The sequence below is a fragment of the Lepisosteus platostomus genome, chromosome 5, assembly GCF_059453375.1.
Source record: "Lepisosteus platostomus isolate fLepPlt1 chromosome 5, fLepPlt1.hap1, whole genome shotgun sequence".
NCBI classification, from domain to species: Eukaryota; Metazoa; Chordata; class Actinopteri; order Semionotiformes; family Lepisosteidae; genus Lepisosteus; species Lepisosteus platostomus.
The window spans coordinates 4,707,736-4,726,654 of record NC_142615.1 but is presented as its reverse complement, the minus strand read 5'-3'; the positions used below and the strand labels follow the sequence as shown (position 1 = coordinate 4,726,654).

Here is an 18,919-nt window from a genome sequence, read left to right as displayed (position 1 = left end):
TTATTAATGCCCAGTGCAGTGATTACAGTGAACACCCAGTACAGTTTAATACCCAGTGCAGTGATGATTACAGTGAACACCCAGTGAAGTGATAACAGTGAACACCCAGTAGTGTTTATTAATACCCAGTGCAGTGATTATTACAGTGAACACCCAGTGCAGTGATTTATAACCAGTAGTTATGATTAGTGACCACCCAGTGCAGTGATTATTACAGTGAACACCCAGTAGTGTTTATTAATACCCAGTGCAGTGATTATTACAGTGAACACCCAGTGCAGTGATTTATAACCAGTAGTTATGATTAGTGACCACCCAGTGCAGTGATTATTACAGTGAACACCCAGTAGTGTTTATTAATGCCCAGTGCAGTGATTACAGTGAACACCCAGTACAGTTTAATACCCAGTGCAGTGATAATTACAGTGAACACCTAGTGCTGTGATTAGTGAACACCCAGAAGTGAATACTCAGTGCAGTGATGATTACAGTGAACACCCAGTAGTTTATTAATGCCCAGCGCAGTGATGATTACAGTGAACACCCAGTACAGTGTTTAATACCCAGTGCAGCGATTACAGTGAACACACAGTACAGTGATTACAGTGAACACACAGTAGTGTTTATTAATGCCCAGTGCGGGGATGATTACAGTGAACACCCAGTGCAGTGATTAATACTCAGTAGTGATTACAGTGAACACCCAGTACAGTGATGATGACAGTGAACACCAAGTACAGTGTTTATTAATACCCAGCAAAGTGATGATGACAGTGAACACCCAGTACAGTGATTAATACCCAGTGCAGTGATTATTACAGTGAACACCCAGTACAGTGATTATTAGTGAACACCCAGTAGTGATTAATACCCAGTGCGGTGATGATTACAATGAACACCCAGTTCAGTGATTAATACCCAGTACAGTGTTTATTAATACTCAGTGCAGTAATGATTACAGTGAACACCCAGTGCAGTGATTTATAACCAGTAGGTATGATTAGTAACCACCCAGTGCAGTGATTATTACAGTGAACACCCAGTAGTGTTTATTAATGCCCAGTGCAGTGATTACAGTGAACACCCAGTACAGTTTAATACCCAGTGCAGTGATGATTACAGTGAACACCCAGTGAAGTGATAACAGTGAACACCCAGTAGTGTTTATTAATACCCAGTGCAGTGATTATTACAGTGAACACCCAGTGCAGTGATTTATAACCAGTAGTTATGATTAGTGACCACCCAGTGCAGTGATTATTACAGTGAACACCCAGTAGTGTTTATTAATACCCAGTGCAGTGATTATTACAGTGAACACCCAGTGCAGTGATTTATAACCAGTAGTTATGATTAGTGACCACCCAGTGCAGTGATTATTACAGTGAACACCCAGTAGTGTTTATTAATGCCCAGTGCAGTGATTACAGTGAACACCCAGTACAGTTTAATACCCAGTGCAGTGATAATTACAGTGAACACCTAGTGCTGTGATTAGTGAACACCCAGAAGTGAATACTCAGTGCAGTGATGATTACAGTGAACACCCAGTAGTTTATTAATGCCCAGCGCAGTGATGATTACAGTGAACACCCAGTACAGTGTTTAATACCCAGTGCAGCGATTACAGTGAACACACAGTACAGTGATTACAGTGAACACACAGTAGTGTTTATTAATGCCCAGTGCAGTGATGATTACAGTGAACACCCAGTAGTGTTTATTAATACCCAGTGCAGTGATGATTACAGTGAACACACAGTGTTTAATACCCGGTGCAGTGATGATTAGAGTGAACACACAGTAGTGTTTAATACCCAGTGCAGTGAAGTGATAACAGTGAACACCCAGTGAAGTGATAACAGTGAACACCCAGTAGTGTTTATTAATACCCAGTGCAGTGATTATTACAGTGAACACCCAGTGCAGTGATTTATAACCAGTAGTTATGATTAGTGACCACCCAGTGCAGTGATTATTACAGTGAACACACAGTAGTGTTTATTAATGCCCAGTGCAGTGATGATTACAGTGAACACCCAGTAGTGTTTATTAATACCCAGTGCAGTGATGATTACAGTGAACACCCAGTAGTGTTTATTAATACCCAGTGCAGTGATGATTACAGTGAACACACAGTAGTGTTTAATACCCAGTGCAGTGATTACAGTGAACACCCAGTGAAGTGATAACAGTGAACACCCAGTAGTGTTTATTAATACCCAGTGCAGTGATTATTACAGTGAACACCCAGTGCAGTGATTTATAACCAGTAGTTATGATTAGTGACCACCCAGTGCAGTGATTATTACAGTGAACACCCAGTAGTGTTTATTAATGCCCAGTGCAGTGATTACAGTGAACACCCAGTACAGTTTAATACCCAGTGCAGTGATAATTACAGTGAACACCTAGTGCTGTGATTAGTGAACACCCAGAAGTGAATACTCAGTGCAGTGATGATTACAGTGAACACCCAGTAGTTTATTAATGCCCAGCGCAGTGATGATTACAGTGAACACCCAGTACAGTGTTTAATACCCAGTGCAGCGATTACAGTGAACACACAGTACAGTGATTACAGTGAACACACAGTAGTGTTTATTAATGCCCAGTGCAGTGATGATTACAGTGAACACCCAGTAGTGTTTATTAATACCCAGTGCAGTGATGATTACAGTGAACACACAGTGTTTAATACCCGGTGCAGTGATGATTAGAGTGAACACACAGTAGTGTTTAATACCCAGTGCAGTGAAGTGATAACAGTGAACACCCAGTGAAGTGATAACAGTGAACACCCAGTAGTGTTTATTAATACCCAGTGCAGTGATTATTACAGTGAACACCCAGTGCAGTGATTTATAACCAGTAGTTATGATTAGTGACCACCCAGTGCAGTGATTATTACAGTGAACACACAGTAGTGTTTATTAATGCCCAGTGCAGTGATGATTACAGTGAACACCCAGTAGTGTTTATTAATACCCAGTGCAGTGATGATTACAGTGAACACCCAGTAGTGTTTATTAATACCCAGTGCAGTGATGATTACAGTGAACACACAGTAGTGTTTAATACCCAGTGCAGTGATTACAGTGAACACCCAGTGAAGTGATAACAGTGAACACCCAGTAGTGTTTATTAATACCCAGTGCAGTGATTATTACAGTGAACACCCAGTGCAGTGATTTATAACCAGTAGTTATGATTAGTGACCACCCAGTGCAGTGATTATTACAGTGAACACCCAGTAGTGTTTATTAATGCCCAGTGCAGTGATTACAGTGAACACCCAGTACAGTTTAATACCCAGTGCAGTGATAATTACAGTGAACACCTAGTGCTGTGATTAGTGAACACCCAGAAGTGAATACTCAGTGCAGTGATGATTACAGTGAACACCCAGTAGTTTATTAATGCCCAGCGCAGTGATGATTACAGTGAACACCCAGTACAGTGTTTAATACCCAGTGCAGCGATTACAGTGAACACACAGTACAGTGATTACAGTGAACACACAGTAGTGTTTATTAATGCCCAGTGCAGTGATGATTACAGTGAACACCCAGTAGTGTTTATTAATACCCAGTGCAGTGATGATTACAGTGAACACACAGTGTTTAATACCCGGTGCAGTGATGATTAGAGTGAACACACAGTAGTGTTTAATACCCAGTGCAGTGAAGTGATAACAGTGAACACCCAGTGAAGTGATAACAGTGAACACCCAGTAGTGTTTATTAATACCCAGTGCAGTGATTATTACAGTGAACACACAGTAGTGTTTATTAATGCCCAGTGCAGTGATGATTACAGTGAACACCCAGTAGTGTTTATTAATACCCAGTGCAGTGATGATTACAGTGAACACCCAGTAGTGTTTATTAATGCCCAGTGCAGTGATTACAGTGAACACCCAGTACAGTTTAATACCCAGTGCAGTGATGATTACAGTGAACACCTAGTGCTGTGATTAGTGAACACCCAGAAGTGAATACTCAGTGCAGTGATGATTACAGTGAACACCCAGTAGTTTATTAATGCCCAGCACAGTGATGATTACAGTGAACACCCAGTACAGTGTTTAATACCCAGTGCAGTGATTACAGTGAACACACAGTACAGTGATTACAGTGAACAGTGTTTAATGCCCAGTGCAGTGATGATTACAGTGAACACCCAGTACAGTGATGATTACAGTGAACACCCAGTAGTGTTTATTAATACCCAGTGCAGTGATGATTACAGTGAAGTGTTTAATACCCAGTGCAGTGATGATTACAGTGAACACCCAGTGAAGTGATAAGTGAACACCCAGTAGTGTTTATTAATACCCAGTGCAGTGATTATTACAGTGAACACCCAGTGCAGTGATTTATAACCAGTAGTTATGATTAGTGACCACCCAGTGCAGTGATTATTACAGTGAACACACAGTAGTGTTTATTAATGCCCAGTGCAGTGATGATTACAGTGAACACCCAGTAGTGTTTATTAATACCCAGTGCAGTGATGATTACAGTGAACACACAGTAGTGTTTAATACCCACTGCAGTGATGATTACAGTGAACACCCAGTGAAGTGATAACAGTGAACACCCAGTAGTGTTTATTAATACCCAGTGCAGTGATTATTACAGTGAACACCCAGTGCAGTGATTTATAACCAGTAGTTATGATTAGTGACCACCCAGTGCAGTGATTATTACAGTGAACACCCAGTAGTGTTTATTAATGCCCAGTGCAGTGATTACAGTGAACACCCAGTACAGTTTAATACCCAGTGCAGTGATGATTACAGTGAACACCTAGTGCTGTGATTAGTGAACACCCAGAAGTGAATACTCAGTGCAGTGATGATTACAGTGAACACCCAGTAGTGTTTATTAATACCCAGTGCAGTGATTACAGTGAACACACAGTAGTGTTTAATGCCCAGTGCAGTGATGATTACAGTGAACACCCAGTACAGTGTTGAATACCCAGTGCAGTGATTACAGTGAACACCCAGTACAGTGATGATTACAGTGAACACCCAGTAGTGTTTATTAATGCCCAGTGCAGTGATGATTACAGTGAACACCCAGTAGTGTTTAATACCCAGTGCAGTGATGATTACAGTGAACACCCAGTACAGTGATGATAACAGTGAACACACAGTAGTGTTTATAAATACCCAGTGCAGTGATTACAGTGAACACAAAGTACAGTGATTATTAATACTCAGTGCAGTGATTATTACAGTGAACACCCAGTGCAGTGATTTATAACCAGTAGTTATGATTAGTGACCACCCAGTGCAGTGATTATTTATACCCAGTACAGTGATGATTACAGTGAACACCCAGAACAGTGATCAATACCCAGTACAGTGATTATTACAGTGAACACCCAGTGAAGTGATTGTCCCTCGTCATGAAAACAGTTCACTTATTATTATATTAAATACCCAGTGCGGTGATTATGATGTCTCATGAGTCTAGAGGCAGCAGTCCGACCAGGATCTTGTGAGGGAGAGACAGCAGGTCAGGACACAAGGATCCAGATCTGGACTAGGGTCATCAGTAGCTCGTCGTCATTGTCCTCCTCTTCCTCACGGGCTCGAGCAGGCAGGGAGGAAGAGGAAGGCAGTCAGGACATCGGCACTCCCCCTCGGAGTGCGTAGATCCCAGACTGCTCAGATTGGATCCCCGTGGGGGACAGAGTTTGCAACTGTGTGTGTGTGTGTGTGTGTGTGTGTGTGTGTGTGTGTGTGTGTGTGTGTGTGTGTGTGTGTGTGTGTGTGTGTGTGTGTGTGTGTGTGTGTGTGTGTGTGTGTGTGTGAGATCCAAGACTCACCTCCCACAGCGAATCCCAGAGTCCAGGCCAGGACTGGGAGCAGACCAGTCAGGGGTGAGTCCAGGAGATCCACTTCAGACCTCTGCCGGCTCTCTTTCCCGAAGAGCTTCCTGAGAATCTGCCGGCAGGCCCTTCTGAGACACCCGTCCACAAACATGAACACATGAGCCCACAGACAACCCAACACAGACCCCCCCCCCACAGTCCTCACCAACCCATCGCCTGCAAATGCACCCCCATCCATCACTAGAACCCCAACCTGCCCTGGTCACTTCACATTCGCCATTTCACACCGACGTCTCTCAAAATAACCGACATTCGTGCAAAACAGAACCTGGTGTCTAGAAAACGGTGCTTACTGACTAAGTCTTTGACATCTTGTTGGCAAACATGCACTAATATATTGCAAATGATGAAAATTCCCTATAAAGTAGAATGAAACAGGACATATCTGCAGTCTAGGTGTTTATTTTTCTTGAGATAAGCCTGTAAAACAAACCTGTCCTAATGCCCCAGTATAGTGACGGGGACACTATACTGTAAACAGGCGCTGTCCTTCAGATGAGATGTAAAACCGAGGTCCTGACTCTCTGTAGTCATTAAAAATCCCAGGGTGTTTCTGGAAAAGAGTAGGGGTGTTACCCTGGTGTCCTGGCCAAATTCCTCAGTGGCCCTTACCAAGCATGGCCTCCTAATATCTGAACTGTCTTCATCACTCTGCTCTCCTCCCCACTGAGCTGCTGTGTCCTGAGCAGACTGGAGCATCATCCAGGTGGGGCTGCACATTGGTGGTGGTAGTGGGATTCCCCATGACCTACATACATGTTTTTTTTCTTTTACTTAATGAAAGGAGCACAACACACACACAAAGTAAAACTGCTTTCATCTTCCGATTATTTTTTTTAATAAAATAAACTATTTACATTATGCCAGCGCAGATAACGCAAACACGGTCTTTCAAAGAAATAATGTCAGAGACCTGTCTAAAGGATTTTTTTAAAAGCAGCTGTGTTTCATCTTTCGCCAATTAATGCTGTAAACACATTTCTATGATAAAGTTACTGTGTCATTTTTTTGGGGGGGTCAGGGTTATTATATCCAGCGCTGAAAATGTCATTTTACAACAAAAAACACTTTACTTGTAACATTTAATGATCTTTGAATGGCAATGTTCACATTACTCCTATCCTGGAGTCCCTGCACTGGCTTCCGGTCAAATTCCATGTGGACTTTAAAATCCTCCTGCTCACCTATAAGGCTCTGCATGGCTGGGCGCCTCAGTACCTGTCTTAGCTATCATTGCCCTACTCCCCACCTCGCAACCTTCGATCTAATTCTGCCCTCCTTACTGTCCCCCCAAGCCCATCTACACTCTAGGGGTGACAGGGCCTTCTCCTGTTGTGCCCCCTCAAGCTCTGGAACTCTCTGCCCAAGGATGTCAGAGAGGCACCTTCTCTAACTCCTTCTTCTTCAGAAGAGCCTTTACTGAACTGGTTCCATTCTTCACCCCTCTGCTCTTCTTAGTACCACCTTCCACGGTCTCCTCTATTGTTATTGTTTTATTGTTGTAATTGTAATTGTGTTTTATCTGGTGTAGTCTTCTTATTTATTGTTGTCATCCTGTAAAGCGCTTTGAGAAGCCACCTTTAAAGGCACTATATAAAATAAAGTTTATTATTATTATGTTAAATATCTGGTTTATCATTCACAGAAACATTAAAACCTGGACCAAAACAAAACGGATTTTGTGCATAAAACTGACCCAAGCTAAAATATCAGAAACCGCACATCCTTAAGAAGTGCAAAAAATATCAAGTACAGACACACACTGTACATAAAAGACATATCCGACTACACGTGTGTATTTGCTTCCAACGCTACGCTTTTCAGTTCCAAAATTAATTAATTGGTTTTCAAAATATTGCAAACGCAGGTGATGCCCAATAACCACTAAACACGAACATAAAGGTGGTTTTCCCCGCAGTGCAACTATTTTGTTACAGTTCACATTGTGCAACGCTGGCAGAAACACTTCAGACGGAAACTGCACAACGGGTGAATAATATATACATCAGCAAAATCAAAATCACAAAACACAAGACAACTTTTCAGAACTGTGTTTTGTAAGCAGATACGTCCGCATAAAGCAAATGAACCTTTTTTGATCACAGAACTATTTACCTCGCGTTTAGAACAGTTTAAAATGCGACAAAGCATATTGATCATTTACCGGCTTTCCGGCACAAGCAAATGTTTGCAAAATTGCATACAAACTGTCCCTTACCTTGGGGGAAAACAACCCGTTCTTTCTTACAGCAAAGAGAACACACCTGTGCGCTTTAACACGCGTGGCGGCCAAAATGGCGACTCGCCTACCTGCACCGTTTAAATAGACCGGCTTTGGAAACAGCTCCTCTAATAGGTTGGAATCTGTGTCACTCCGCGCATTCTGACCAATCCCAGACCTAAACCCGCCTCTCTTAAACGTGACTGCCTGGCTAATGTTTTTCAACTTGTTTCTCATGAGAACTTGAGTAACTTGTGAGAAAAAACAGAAAAGTAAAAAAAAAGTGTAAAATCGCTTTTTTTTTAAACTGCACTGAAAAGAGTACTGTAGTGTACTACACTGTACTATACTGCTGACCCACTGACCACAGAGGAGCTCAGCTATAGACCTGGAGGACACAGTACTGACTGATACTGACTGACCACAGAGGAGCTGGGCTCTGGACCTGCGGGACACGGTACTGACCGACACTGACTGACCACAGAGGAGCTGGGCTCTGGACCTGAGGGACACGGTACTGACCGACACTGACTGACCACAGAGGAGCTGGGCTCTGGACCTGAGGGACACAGTACTGACCGACACTGACTGACCACAGAGGAGCTGGGCTCTGGACCTGCGGGACACGGTACTGACCGACACTGACTGACCACAGAGGAGCTCGGCTCTGGACCTGGGGGACATGGTATTGACCGATACTGACTGACCACAAAGAAGCTCGGCTCTGGACCTGCAGGACACAGTACAGACAGATACTGACTAATCTCATTGTAAAGGACAGAGACAGACTAGGGGCTGTACTACTGCCTGTACAGACTCTTATTGGACACACTGTATAGACACACACACTCCTGTACAGACTCTTACTGGACACACTGTATAGCCTCACTGTGTGTCTAGTTGTGTTCCTGTGTCTCGAAGTGCGTGTCTTGTTGCTGCGTTGCTGTTTGTCTAGAAGAGTGTGTCTAGTTGTGTTGCTCTATATCTAGAATAGTGTCTAGCTGTGCTGCTGTGTGTCTAGTTGTGTTGCTCTTTATCTAGAAGAGTCTCTAGTTGTGCTGTTGTGTCTCTAGAAGAGTGTGTCCAGTTGTGTTGCTCTATATCTAGAAGAGTCTCTAGTTGTGTTGCTCTATTTCTAGAAGAGTCTAGTTGTGCTGCTGTGTGTCTAGAAGAGTGTGTCCAGTTGTGTTGCTCTATATCTAGAAGAGTGTGTCCAGTTGTGTTGCTCTATATCTAGAAGAGTCTCTAGGTGTGCTGCTGTGTGTCTAGAAGACAGTGTCCAGTTGTGTTGCTCTATATCTAGAAGAGTCTCTAGTTGTGCAGCTTATTTACAGCTTGGATGGCCAACAGCAAAAACATTCAAGTGCAAAAACACGCTTCTTAAAAATGAAGGCTTTGAATTGCATTCAGTCACAGAGCAATGCCTATGAGGCTTTTCACATATAGGTATTAATATATATTTTTATAAGAATAGATCATAAAAATGATTATGCAAAAGGCAAAGCTACAATGGGAACAACACAATTTGTTTTTTAAAAAAATAGTCAGTTTTACTGCAGGACATTTATCAATTTATCAACTCGAAGCCGTCACTTGCATGGCAAGATTATGTGACCTAACGTTACACCAGTTTCTATTGACTACTGTAATGCTCTACTCGCTGGGGTTTCTAAATCCACATTGAACCAACTCCAGTATGTGCAAAATTCGGCAGCCAGACTCCTGACCAGGTCTAGTGCAAGTGATCACATTACTCCTATCCTGGAGTCCCTGCACTGGCTTCCGGTCAAATTCCATGTGGACTTTAAAATCCTCCTGCTCACCTATAGGGCTCTGCATGGCTGGGCGCCTCAGTACCTGTCTGAGCTATCATCGCCCTACTCCCCACCTCGCAACCTTCGCTCTTCCAATTCTGCTCTCCTTACTGTCCCCCCCAAAGCCTGTCTACACTCTAGGGGTGAAAGGGCCTTCTCCTGTTGTGCCCCCCCCCAAGCTCTGGAACTCTCTGCCCCGAGGATATCAGAGAGGCACCTTCTCTAACCTCCTGCCAATCCAGACTCCAAACCCTCTTCTTCAGAAGAGCCTTTACTGAACTGGTTCTGTTCTTCACCCCTCTGCTTCTCTTAGTACCACCATCCACGCTCTCCTCTGTGTTGTCATTGTGTTTTATCTTGTGTATTCTTCTTATTTATCATTATTGTCATCCTGTAAAGCGCCTTGAGGAGCCACCTTTAAAGGCGCTATATAAAATAGTTTATTATTATTATTATTATTATTAATTCCCGCGATACGCTGACGGGAAGAGAGAGGTGGGAGGAAGAACAAGAACCGCTTCGTTCTAGCACAGCTCCACGTTAAAAAAAAAAGGTCTGTTTGCCTCACATTCGCACAACATTGCCCCACAGTTATCTTCTGATCTAGAGCAGACATTTCAAAAGAAAAGTACACAACAGCAATTTCACTGCCCTGGGCCAATACTTCTCCTTTTCACGGTATAGATATTTTTTTATAAATATATCACCCTGCAACTGGTGGCCCCACTGGAGCTCAGCAGGTGTGAGCCGGGTCAGTACCTGGAGGGGAGACCTCCTGAGGAAAAACTAAGGTTGCTGCTGGAGGAGGTGTTAGTGGGGCCAGCAGGGGGCGCTCTCACCCTGCGGTCTGTGTGGGTCCTAATGCCCCAGTATAGTGACGGGGGACACTGGACTGTAAACAGGCGCCGTCCTTCGGATGAGACGTCAAACCGAGGTCCTGACTCTCTGTGCTCATTAACAATCCCGGGGTGTCTCTGGAGAAGAGTAGGGGTGTTACCCCAGTGTCCTGGCCTGATTCCCCCCCTGGTCTTGACCCATCATGGCCTCCTAATCACCCCCCCTCTCTGAACTGGCTCCATCCCTCTGCTCTCCTCCCCACTGAGAGCTGCTGTGTGCTGAGCGGACTGGAGCATCATCCAGGTGGGGCTGCACACGACACCGGTAGACACACAGCAGGACTAAATGTTCCCAATTCAGCCAATTAAGCTACCATTCTGCCCTTTGGAGTGCGGGAGGGGACCCACTTGAACATGGAGGAGGGGAGAACATGCAAACCCCCCCCAGACAGCGCACCACCCCGCATCTGGAACGGAACCCCCCCACTCTCCTGCCCACCTTGATTTCTGCCCCCTTTATTTTCTTAAACCTTTCACTCTCTTATCTCTCCCCCGATCTGGTCGCTGTCTCAACCCTGGCGATGACGCAAACTCCGACCTCTCCTCTCCTCGCCGCTTTCTCAGAATGGAAAAAAAAAACCAGACGCGCAAAAGTTGCCTTTTTTGGGGGCCAACGAGATCGTATCGTTATCCCCCCCGCTCTCACCCGCGATAAAAGGCAGCTTGGCGTTCATTAAAACTCAGAAATCGCCGTTCTCTCTTCTTCAAAAAAAGATCACCCCCCTCCAGCCGCCATGCTGTCCAGAGTACTCTGCGCGCTAATCTGTAAGTAGGACTTTTCTGTTTTCCCCCAGTAACGGCCAGTATAAATGAACTCACTACCGCGGGTTTCAAAGGCCAGTGCTAAAATACAGCGCCTTTGACAATAACCACACTGCACGAACTTTTTAAGGGCTTTATTCCAAAGCTTCCTCACAAATTACACCTCCCGGCCGTTAAAGGCGACGCTTATGAGGCCAGCGCGACGTTGTCAATTTTTGTTTTTTTGTTGTTCAAAATGAACGTCATATGGTAACGTACCGCTGAGATGACAATCCAGCTCAATCCCTAAAGCTTTTAATTAGAATTCAACCCCGGAGCAGTTAAAAACGTCCTGGATCTGACAGGTATCGATAACAGGATCGTTGCCAAAATCGCGGGAGAACCGGAAAGTTTTTATCCGACCTACAGAATGTCATTTGTGTTTTTTATTTACACAACCGAGAGAAAATACCATTCAAACAAGAGCGCGTAGAACATTATCTGGCACGTCTGCAGGGGGGTACATTCTTACGATACCAGCGCGCCTTGTGCGAAAAGTTTGAACAGAGAGTAAATAAAGATAAGGTCCGCTTGCGTGTTTTAACATCTCGAGATAGTCGGCAAATCCGCCTTGACGTCTATCTAAAACGTGTTCAAACAAGGGACTCTCCGAAGACCTTTTCAGTGCATACAATAAGGTGCCAGTGTACTAATTAAGTCCATTCCAAACGATATTTCGGTGTTATTTCCAATGGGTCGAGGTTTAACATACCGTGTAGTGCTTTAAAATAGCAATAACTATTAATAATCGCAATATTAGCCTCTTCTTTCATATAAGTTTGCAGATCAGCCCAGAAGAGGTTCCCCCCCCCAAAACAGACCCACAAAATATTCGAAATAGCTCTAGAAAACGCTGCGTTTCAAATTTAAACAGGAGCGGCAACAAATTGCGTTTGTTATGCGCTAGTCGGTGGCGCTTCTACCGGAAACGTCCGTCTTCAGTTGTGAAGGAGGGCGACGCGGGTTCAAAAATTGGTCTCTGGTTTTTCTCTTTCAGTGTTGGCCCCTCCCTGCTGCTTTGGTGAGTGAGACGGAATTCTCGATTCTCAGCTACTGCTACTGCACCACCGACACCGAGCCCTGCTCGATCCCCTCGCAAACAACCATTCAGAGTCAGTTATAAAAACAAAACAGGGCTGAGCTGTAATAATAATAATAATAATTGCTTACACTTATATAGCGCTTTCCTGGACACTCCACTCAAAGCGCTTGACAGGTCAGGGGGAATCCCACTACCGCCACCAGTGTGCAGCCCCCACCTGGATGATGCGACGGCATCCATAGTGCGCCAGAACGCTCCCCACACACCAGCTCTCAGTGGGGAGGAGAGCAGAGGGATGGAGCCAGTTCAGAGAGGGGGGTTATTAGGAGGCCATGATGGGTAAGGGGCCAATGGGAAATTTGGCCAGGACGCCGGGGTTACACCCCTACTCTTTTCGAGAGACGCCCTGGGATTGTTAATGAGCACAGAGAGTCAGGACCTGGGTTTGACGTCTCATCCGAAGGATGGTGCCTTTTTACAGTCCAGCGTCCCCCGTCACTATACTGGGGCCTTAGGACCCACACGGACCGCAGGGTGAGAGCGCCCCCTGCTGGTCCCATTCACCAATTTGCTCATGTGTTTTCCTCCACAATTTTCCAGGATATTGTCCACCTGGTGTACGACAGAGCATCACCTGTGAGCACTTCTCCAGCCAGCTCTACTGTGGTAAGACTCATTCAGAGGGCAACACCTAGGGACTGGGGTATGAGTGTGGGCGGGAGGGAGGGGGGAGTAGTCTGGAAATAGACCCTTTGTTGCACCCCCTGCTTATAATTCAGGATCGTGGGGGGGGGGGAGGGCCTATCCCATCAAGCACTGGGCACAAGTCCCTGGGCGGGCCGCCAGTCCATCACAGGACACACACACACACTCACACCCGGGCCAATGCTCCCAGATGCCAACCAGCATGTCTCTGGACTGTGGGAGAAACCCACGAGAACACGGGAGAACATGCAAACTCCACACACACGGCACCCCGCGCCCGCAACTGAACCCCAGGGGCCCCAGCACTTGCGAGGCAGCTAACGCTAACCTCCGCTCCACCATGCCTCCCAGCGCCCCGTTTAGTTAGGTAACACAACTGCAGTCCCGCCATGTAGCAACATTACTGACGGCACAGGTCTAAAACTGCAATCATACCTTCTGTGGAGCTATAAAGACACACAGATTTTCCCAGAAAGCCACCCGCTTGTCTCGGGGATTGTGGGTAGGAAAATGACAGCATGGGGGAGAACATGCAAACTCCACACACACACACACACACACACACACACACACACACACCGCCGGACAGAAACTCATTATATGATAACGCAATGAAGATCGCATCGACTTCAGAAGGAAGGCTGCCCACGGCCTTAATCCACCCTGGAGAGCAGACAGCTGGACGATACCGAGGAGCAAATACGACGGTAATGCAGCGTGTCCTGGTCTTTCTGTGCTCGGCAGCGGAGGGCTTCATTCGGATTCACAGCGCCAACTACGGCCGCACGGACCGGTACACCTGCAGTCGAGGCAAGCCCCCTGGGCAACTGACCAACGTCCACTGCTACCAGCCCCGCGCGCTGGCCATCGTGTCCCATTGGTGAGCGCCGTAAAACCCCGCATTCAGAAAACGCCTCACGGGGCTTCTTCGAAAGCCTAGTTGAGCCTCGCGCGTTCACCAAGCATTCTACCACAGAATTTATTCATGAATTGATTTATTTCCTTTGTTTTAAAAGATGATATAATGTGCGCATGCCCAAAGGGATTGGGCAGCCAGTTGACCTGGGACCCCCAGAGGTTTCTTTTCTCCGTACTAAGGAGTTTTCGGTGCCTCTCCTCCGTCGTCTTCTGGTCTTTCCTGTGTCCCCAACCTGCGCTGTAGAAAAATAAACGCAACAGTAAATAAGTTATTTAATTAAGGGGGTGAATGCCGGCTGGTGATTTTGATATTAATAATCACCGAGTAGAGTCTCACGCGCTATTTATCCGATGAGGTAAGTTTTAATCGACCAGCAGGATTTGAAGGGGACCGGGTATAAGCCAGACCTGTCGAAACCATCGTAAGGGGGTGTGCATACTGGTAAAATAAGTACTTCCCCGTGACCTGACCAGCAACAGGACCAACAACGGGACCACCGCCCGTCGTCCAAAAATGTACAAAATGTGCTACGTGTGGCGTTTTGAACCGACAGGTGTGCGGGCAGGAGATGGTGTACGGTGAAGGCCTCAAATCACGTGTTCTGCGACCCCTGTTACGGCACCTATAAGTACCTCACCATCACCTACAGCTGCGTCCCATGTAGTGAGTACCACCTCCTTGCTTGCTTCTGCTTCTTGGCTTCTCTTGTGTAATTATTAATAAGAATAATATTAACAACAATACCTCCCAACACTTATATAGCGCTTTTCTGGACACCCCACTCAAAGCGCTGTACAGGTCATGGGGAATCCCACTACCGCCACCAATGTGCAGCCCCCACCTGGATCATGCGCCAGTCCGCTCAGCACACAGCAGCTCTCAGTGGGGAGAGTGAAAAGGCGGCGTCCTTCGGATGAGACGTAAAACCGAGGTCCCGACTCTCTGTGGTCATTAAAAATCCCAGGGCGTTTCTCGAAAAGAGTAGGGGTGTAACCCCGGCGTCTTGGCCAAATTTCCCCCCTGGCCTTTACCAATCATGGCCTCCTAATAACCCCCCTCTCTGAACTGGCTTCATCACCCTGCTCTCGTCCCCCACTGAGAGCTGCTGGGTGGGGAGCGTTCTGGCGCACTATGGCTGCCGTCGCATCATCCAGGTGGGGCTGCACACTGGTGGCGGTAGTGGGATTCCCCCTCACCTGTAAAGCGCTTTGAGTGAAGTGTCCAGAAAAGCTCTTTATAAGTGTAAGTAATTATCATTATTATTCCTGAGATCTCATGTACAACACAGCAGGCACACAAGCCAGGTCAGGAGTAATGACCCCCCCCCCCCAGACCAGAGCCAGATTTCTACATTTCTGCCGGTCGCCATGGTGATTTCCGTTTCCCAGACACCCCTCGCCTCTTTGCCCTTCACAGCCCCAACCGCTGCGAAGCCACCAGGTACTTTCGACTGACCAAGATGAGCTGGATCGAGGCAGGAGAAGAGGGGCTCGTATCCGGAAGGGGGGATGTGACGTCGTAATGCTGGACCTCTTACTCCGTTACAGAGAAAGACGCGCGGGGGCTTCTTCAACACTGATGGGTCCGGGAGCAGCAATTCGAACTTCGCGCTGAGCCTGGCTTCTCTCTGCGAATTCCAGGTGGAAGTACCGCTTATGAATGACTTGATTATTTCCTCCACCCACCCCCCACCCCGATCTGGAATTGTCCGACATTAGCCGGGTTGGCTTTTGCTTTCCTGCCGAACCACCCTTGGTATAGAAAATGAATGGTGCTGATTCTGTTTTGTATATGTAGCTTCTTAAAAAAACTGTCACTGTTACGGTTTACAGCTTCGCCTACCTGCTTAAGCGTTATACTCTGGCCAACAATAAAGTGAGCAGGGTGTTTGCACAGTCTGGCGATTTGTCTCAATTCGTTCTGCACACGTTCTCTCTCAGTATTCGTGCAATAATGTAGAGAGAGAGAGGGGTGGAGGAGTTTGCTGTCTGTACAGTACATGTACACTGGGATTCTAATGTAACGGAAGACCCTATGGAGACGACACAATCCAGGGATTAGTGAGAAAAAGGCATGCAGGGGTCAGGAATGAGAACAGGGGGCGTGTCCATGGTGCGCAGGTGTTCTGGGTGGTGAGTCCAAAGGGCGCTACAGGTCCCGGACTCCCCTGTTACAGGAACCAGTGCAAAGCCCGGAACAGAGTGAGCGTCTGGCTTTTTAAGGTGGGCTGGAACAAGGGGCAGGTGCACAAATTCAAGTCCGAAGTGGAAAAGAGCCGGAGCGCCCTTAAGGGGGAGGGACTACAATCGTGACATCTAATTGGTGCGGATCTCTCAGGACAAACAGGACAGCAGACGACACACGGTACAAGAGACAACACCACACGATGTACACAGTACGTTACAAACTGGTACGTAATACAAAGTAACCACCAGAACAATAAAATAAGTAAAAAAACGTGGTTGTCTGTTTGATTAAAATGCATTGCTTTGACATGACATTTTGCAGCATTTGACCAAATTAGGATTCATAAACAAACAGGGCATAAATAAACATATTTATGTTATATGCTTCACAGGACTCCAGTTACCTCTCCTTACAACAATAACGTTGCTTTCCTAGAATGGAATTAAGGTTGTTTTTTTTTTCCCAGAATGAGGAAAAAGGAACAAGGAAATCGTAGCTTTTGTTTTTCCGATAAACGAGTTCATATCAAGATCATATCAAATTCCCCTCACCGCTGATAATAATAAAAAAGCTGTTTCACAGAGTGTGCTCGTTCAAGGGGGTGAATGCCGGCTGGTGATTTTGATATTAATAATCACCGAGTAGAGTCTCGCGCGCTATTTATCCGATGAGGTAAGTTTTAATCGACCAGCAGGATTTGAAGGGGACCGGGTATCAGTCAGAGCTGTCGAAACCATCGTAAGGGGGTGTGCATACTGGTAAAATAAGTACTTCCCTTTGACCTGACCAGCAACAGGACCAACAACGGGACCATCGCCCGTCATCCAAAAATGTACAAAATGTGCTACGTGTGTTGTTTGAACCGACAGGTGTGCGGGCAGGAGATGGTGTACGGTGAAGGCCTCAAATCACGTGTTCTGCGACCCCTGTTACGGCATCTATAAGTACCTCACCATCACCTACAGCTGCGTCCCATGTAGTGAGTACCACCTCCTTGCTTGCTTCTGCTTCTTGGCTTCTCTTGTGTAATTATTAATGTTATTATTAATAAGAATAATGCTAACAACAATACCTCCCCACACTTATATAGTGCTTTTCTGGACACCCCACTCAAAGTGCTGTACAGGTCATGGGGAATCCCACTTCTGCCACCAGTGTGCTGCCCCCACCTGGATCATGCACCAGTCCGCTCAGCACACAGCAGCTCTCAGTGGGGAGAGTGAAAAGGCGCCGTCCTTCGGATGGGACGTAAAACCGAGGTCCCGACTCTCTGTGGTCATTAAACATCCCAGGGCGTTTCTCGAAAAGAGTAGGGGTGTAACCCCGGTGTCCTGGCCAAATTTCCCATTGGCCCTTACCAATCATGGCCTCCTAATAACCCCCCTCTCTGAACTGGCTTCATCACTCTGCTCTCGTCCCCCACTGAGAGCTGCTGGGTGGGGAGCGTTCTGACGCATCATCCAGGTGGGGCTGCACAGTGGTGGCAGTAGTGGGATCCCCATTACCTGTAAAGCGCTTTGAGTGGAGTGTCCTGAAAAGCGCTCTATAAGTGTAAGCAATTATTATTATTATTCCTGAGATCTCATGTACAACAGCAGGCACACAAGCCAGGTCAGGAGTAATGACCCCCCCCAAACCAGAGCCAGATTTCTACATTTCTGCCGGTCGCCATGGTGATTTCCGTTTCCCAGACACCCCTCGCCTCTTTGCCCTTCACAGCCCCAACCGCTGCGAAGCCGCCAAGTTCTTTCGACTGGCCAAGATGAGCTGGATCGAGGCAGGAGAAGAGGGGCTCGTATCGGGAAGGGGGGATGTGACGTCGTAACGCTGGACCTCTTATTCCGTTACAGAGAAAGACGCGCAGGGGCTTCTTCAACACTGATGGGTCCGGGAGCAGCAATTCGAACTTCGCGCTGAGCCTGGCTTCTCTCTGCGAATTCCAGGTGGAAGTACCGCTTATGAATGACTTGATTATTTCCTCCACCCACCCCCCACCCCGATCTGGAATTGTCCGACATTAGCCGGGTTGGCTTTTGCTTTCCTGCCGAACCACCCTTGGTATAGAAAATGAATGGTGCTGATTCTGTTTTGTATATGTAGCTTCTTAAAAAAACTGTCACTGTTACGGTTTACAGCTTCGCCTACCTGCTTAAGCGTTATACTCTGGCCAACAATAAAGTGAGCAGGGTGTTTGCACAGTCTGGCGATTTGTCTCAATTCGTTCTGCACACGTTCTCTCTCAGTATTCGTGCAATAATGTAGAGAGAGAGAGGGGTGGAGGAGTTTGCTGTCTGTACAGTACATGTACACTGGGATTCTAATGTAACGGAAGACCCTATGGAGACGACACAATCCAGGGATTAGTGAGAAAAAGGCATGCAGGGGTCAGGAATGAGAACAGGGGGCGTGTCCATGGTGCGCAGGTGT

At 46.4% G+C, this 18,919-nt stretch overlaps 1 protein-coding gene and 1 long non-coding RNA gene across 2 annotated transcripts in view; one reads left to right on the top strand and one right to left on the bottom strand.

Moving 5' to 3' along the window:
* LOC148662607 (uncharacterized) overlaps window positions 1–18,919 on the bottom strand; it is a 148,093-nt gene that overhangs the window by 127,358 nt on the left and 1,816 nt on the right. The window lies entirely within an intron of this gene.
* On the top strand, window positions 11,411–18,471 carry LOC148662608 (L-rhamnose-binding lectin CSL3-like). Its single transcript, XM_088632858.1, has 9 exons — window positions 11,411–11,603; window positions 12,637–12,660; window positions 13,282–13,347; window positions 14,131–14,266; window positions 14,859–14,968; window positions 15,722–15,750; window positions 15,853–15,951; window positions 17,354–17,471; window positions 18,343–18,471. Exons 1-9 carry the CDS (start codon window positions 11,573–11,575, stop codon window positions 18,372–18,374), a joined length of 645 nt encoding a protein of 214 aa, XP_088488984.1. The 5' UTR covers window positions 11,411–11,572; the 3' UTR covers window positions 18,375–18,471.

What these genes read in the sequence shown, in the direction of transcription:
- LOC148662608 (XM_088632858.1), top strand. Translation starts at nt 11,573, where the DNA reads ATGCTGTCCAGAGTACTCTGCGCGCTAATCT. An exon ending in AGTACTCTGCGCGCTAATCT is followed by an intron (nt 11,604 to 12,636) that starts GTAAGTAGGACT and finishes TTTCTCTTTCAG; the next exon opens with TGTTGGCCCCTCCCTGCTGC. An exon ending in CTGCGAAGCCACCAGGTACT is followed by an intron (nt 15,751 to 15,852) that starts TTCGACTGACCA and finishes ACTCCGTTACAG; the next exon opens with AGAAAGACGCGCGGGGGCTT.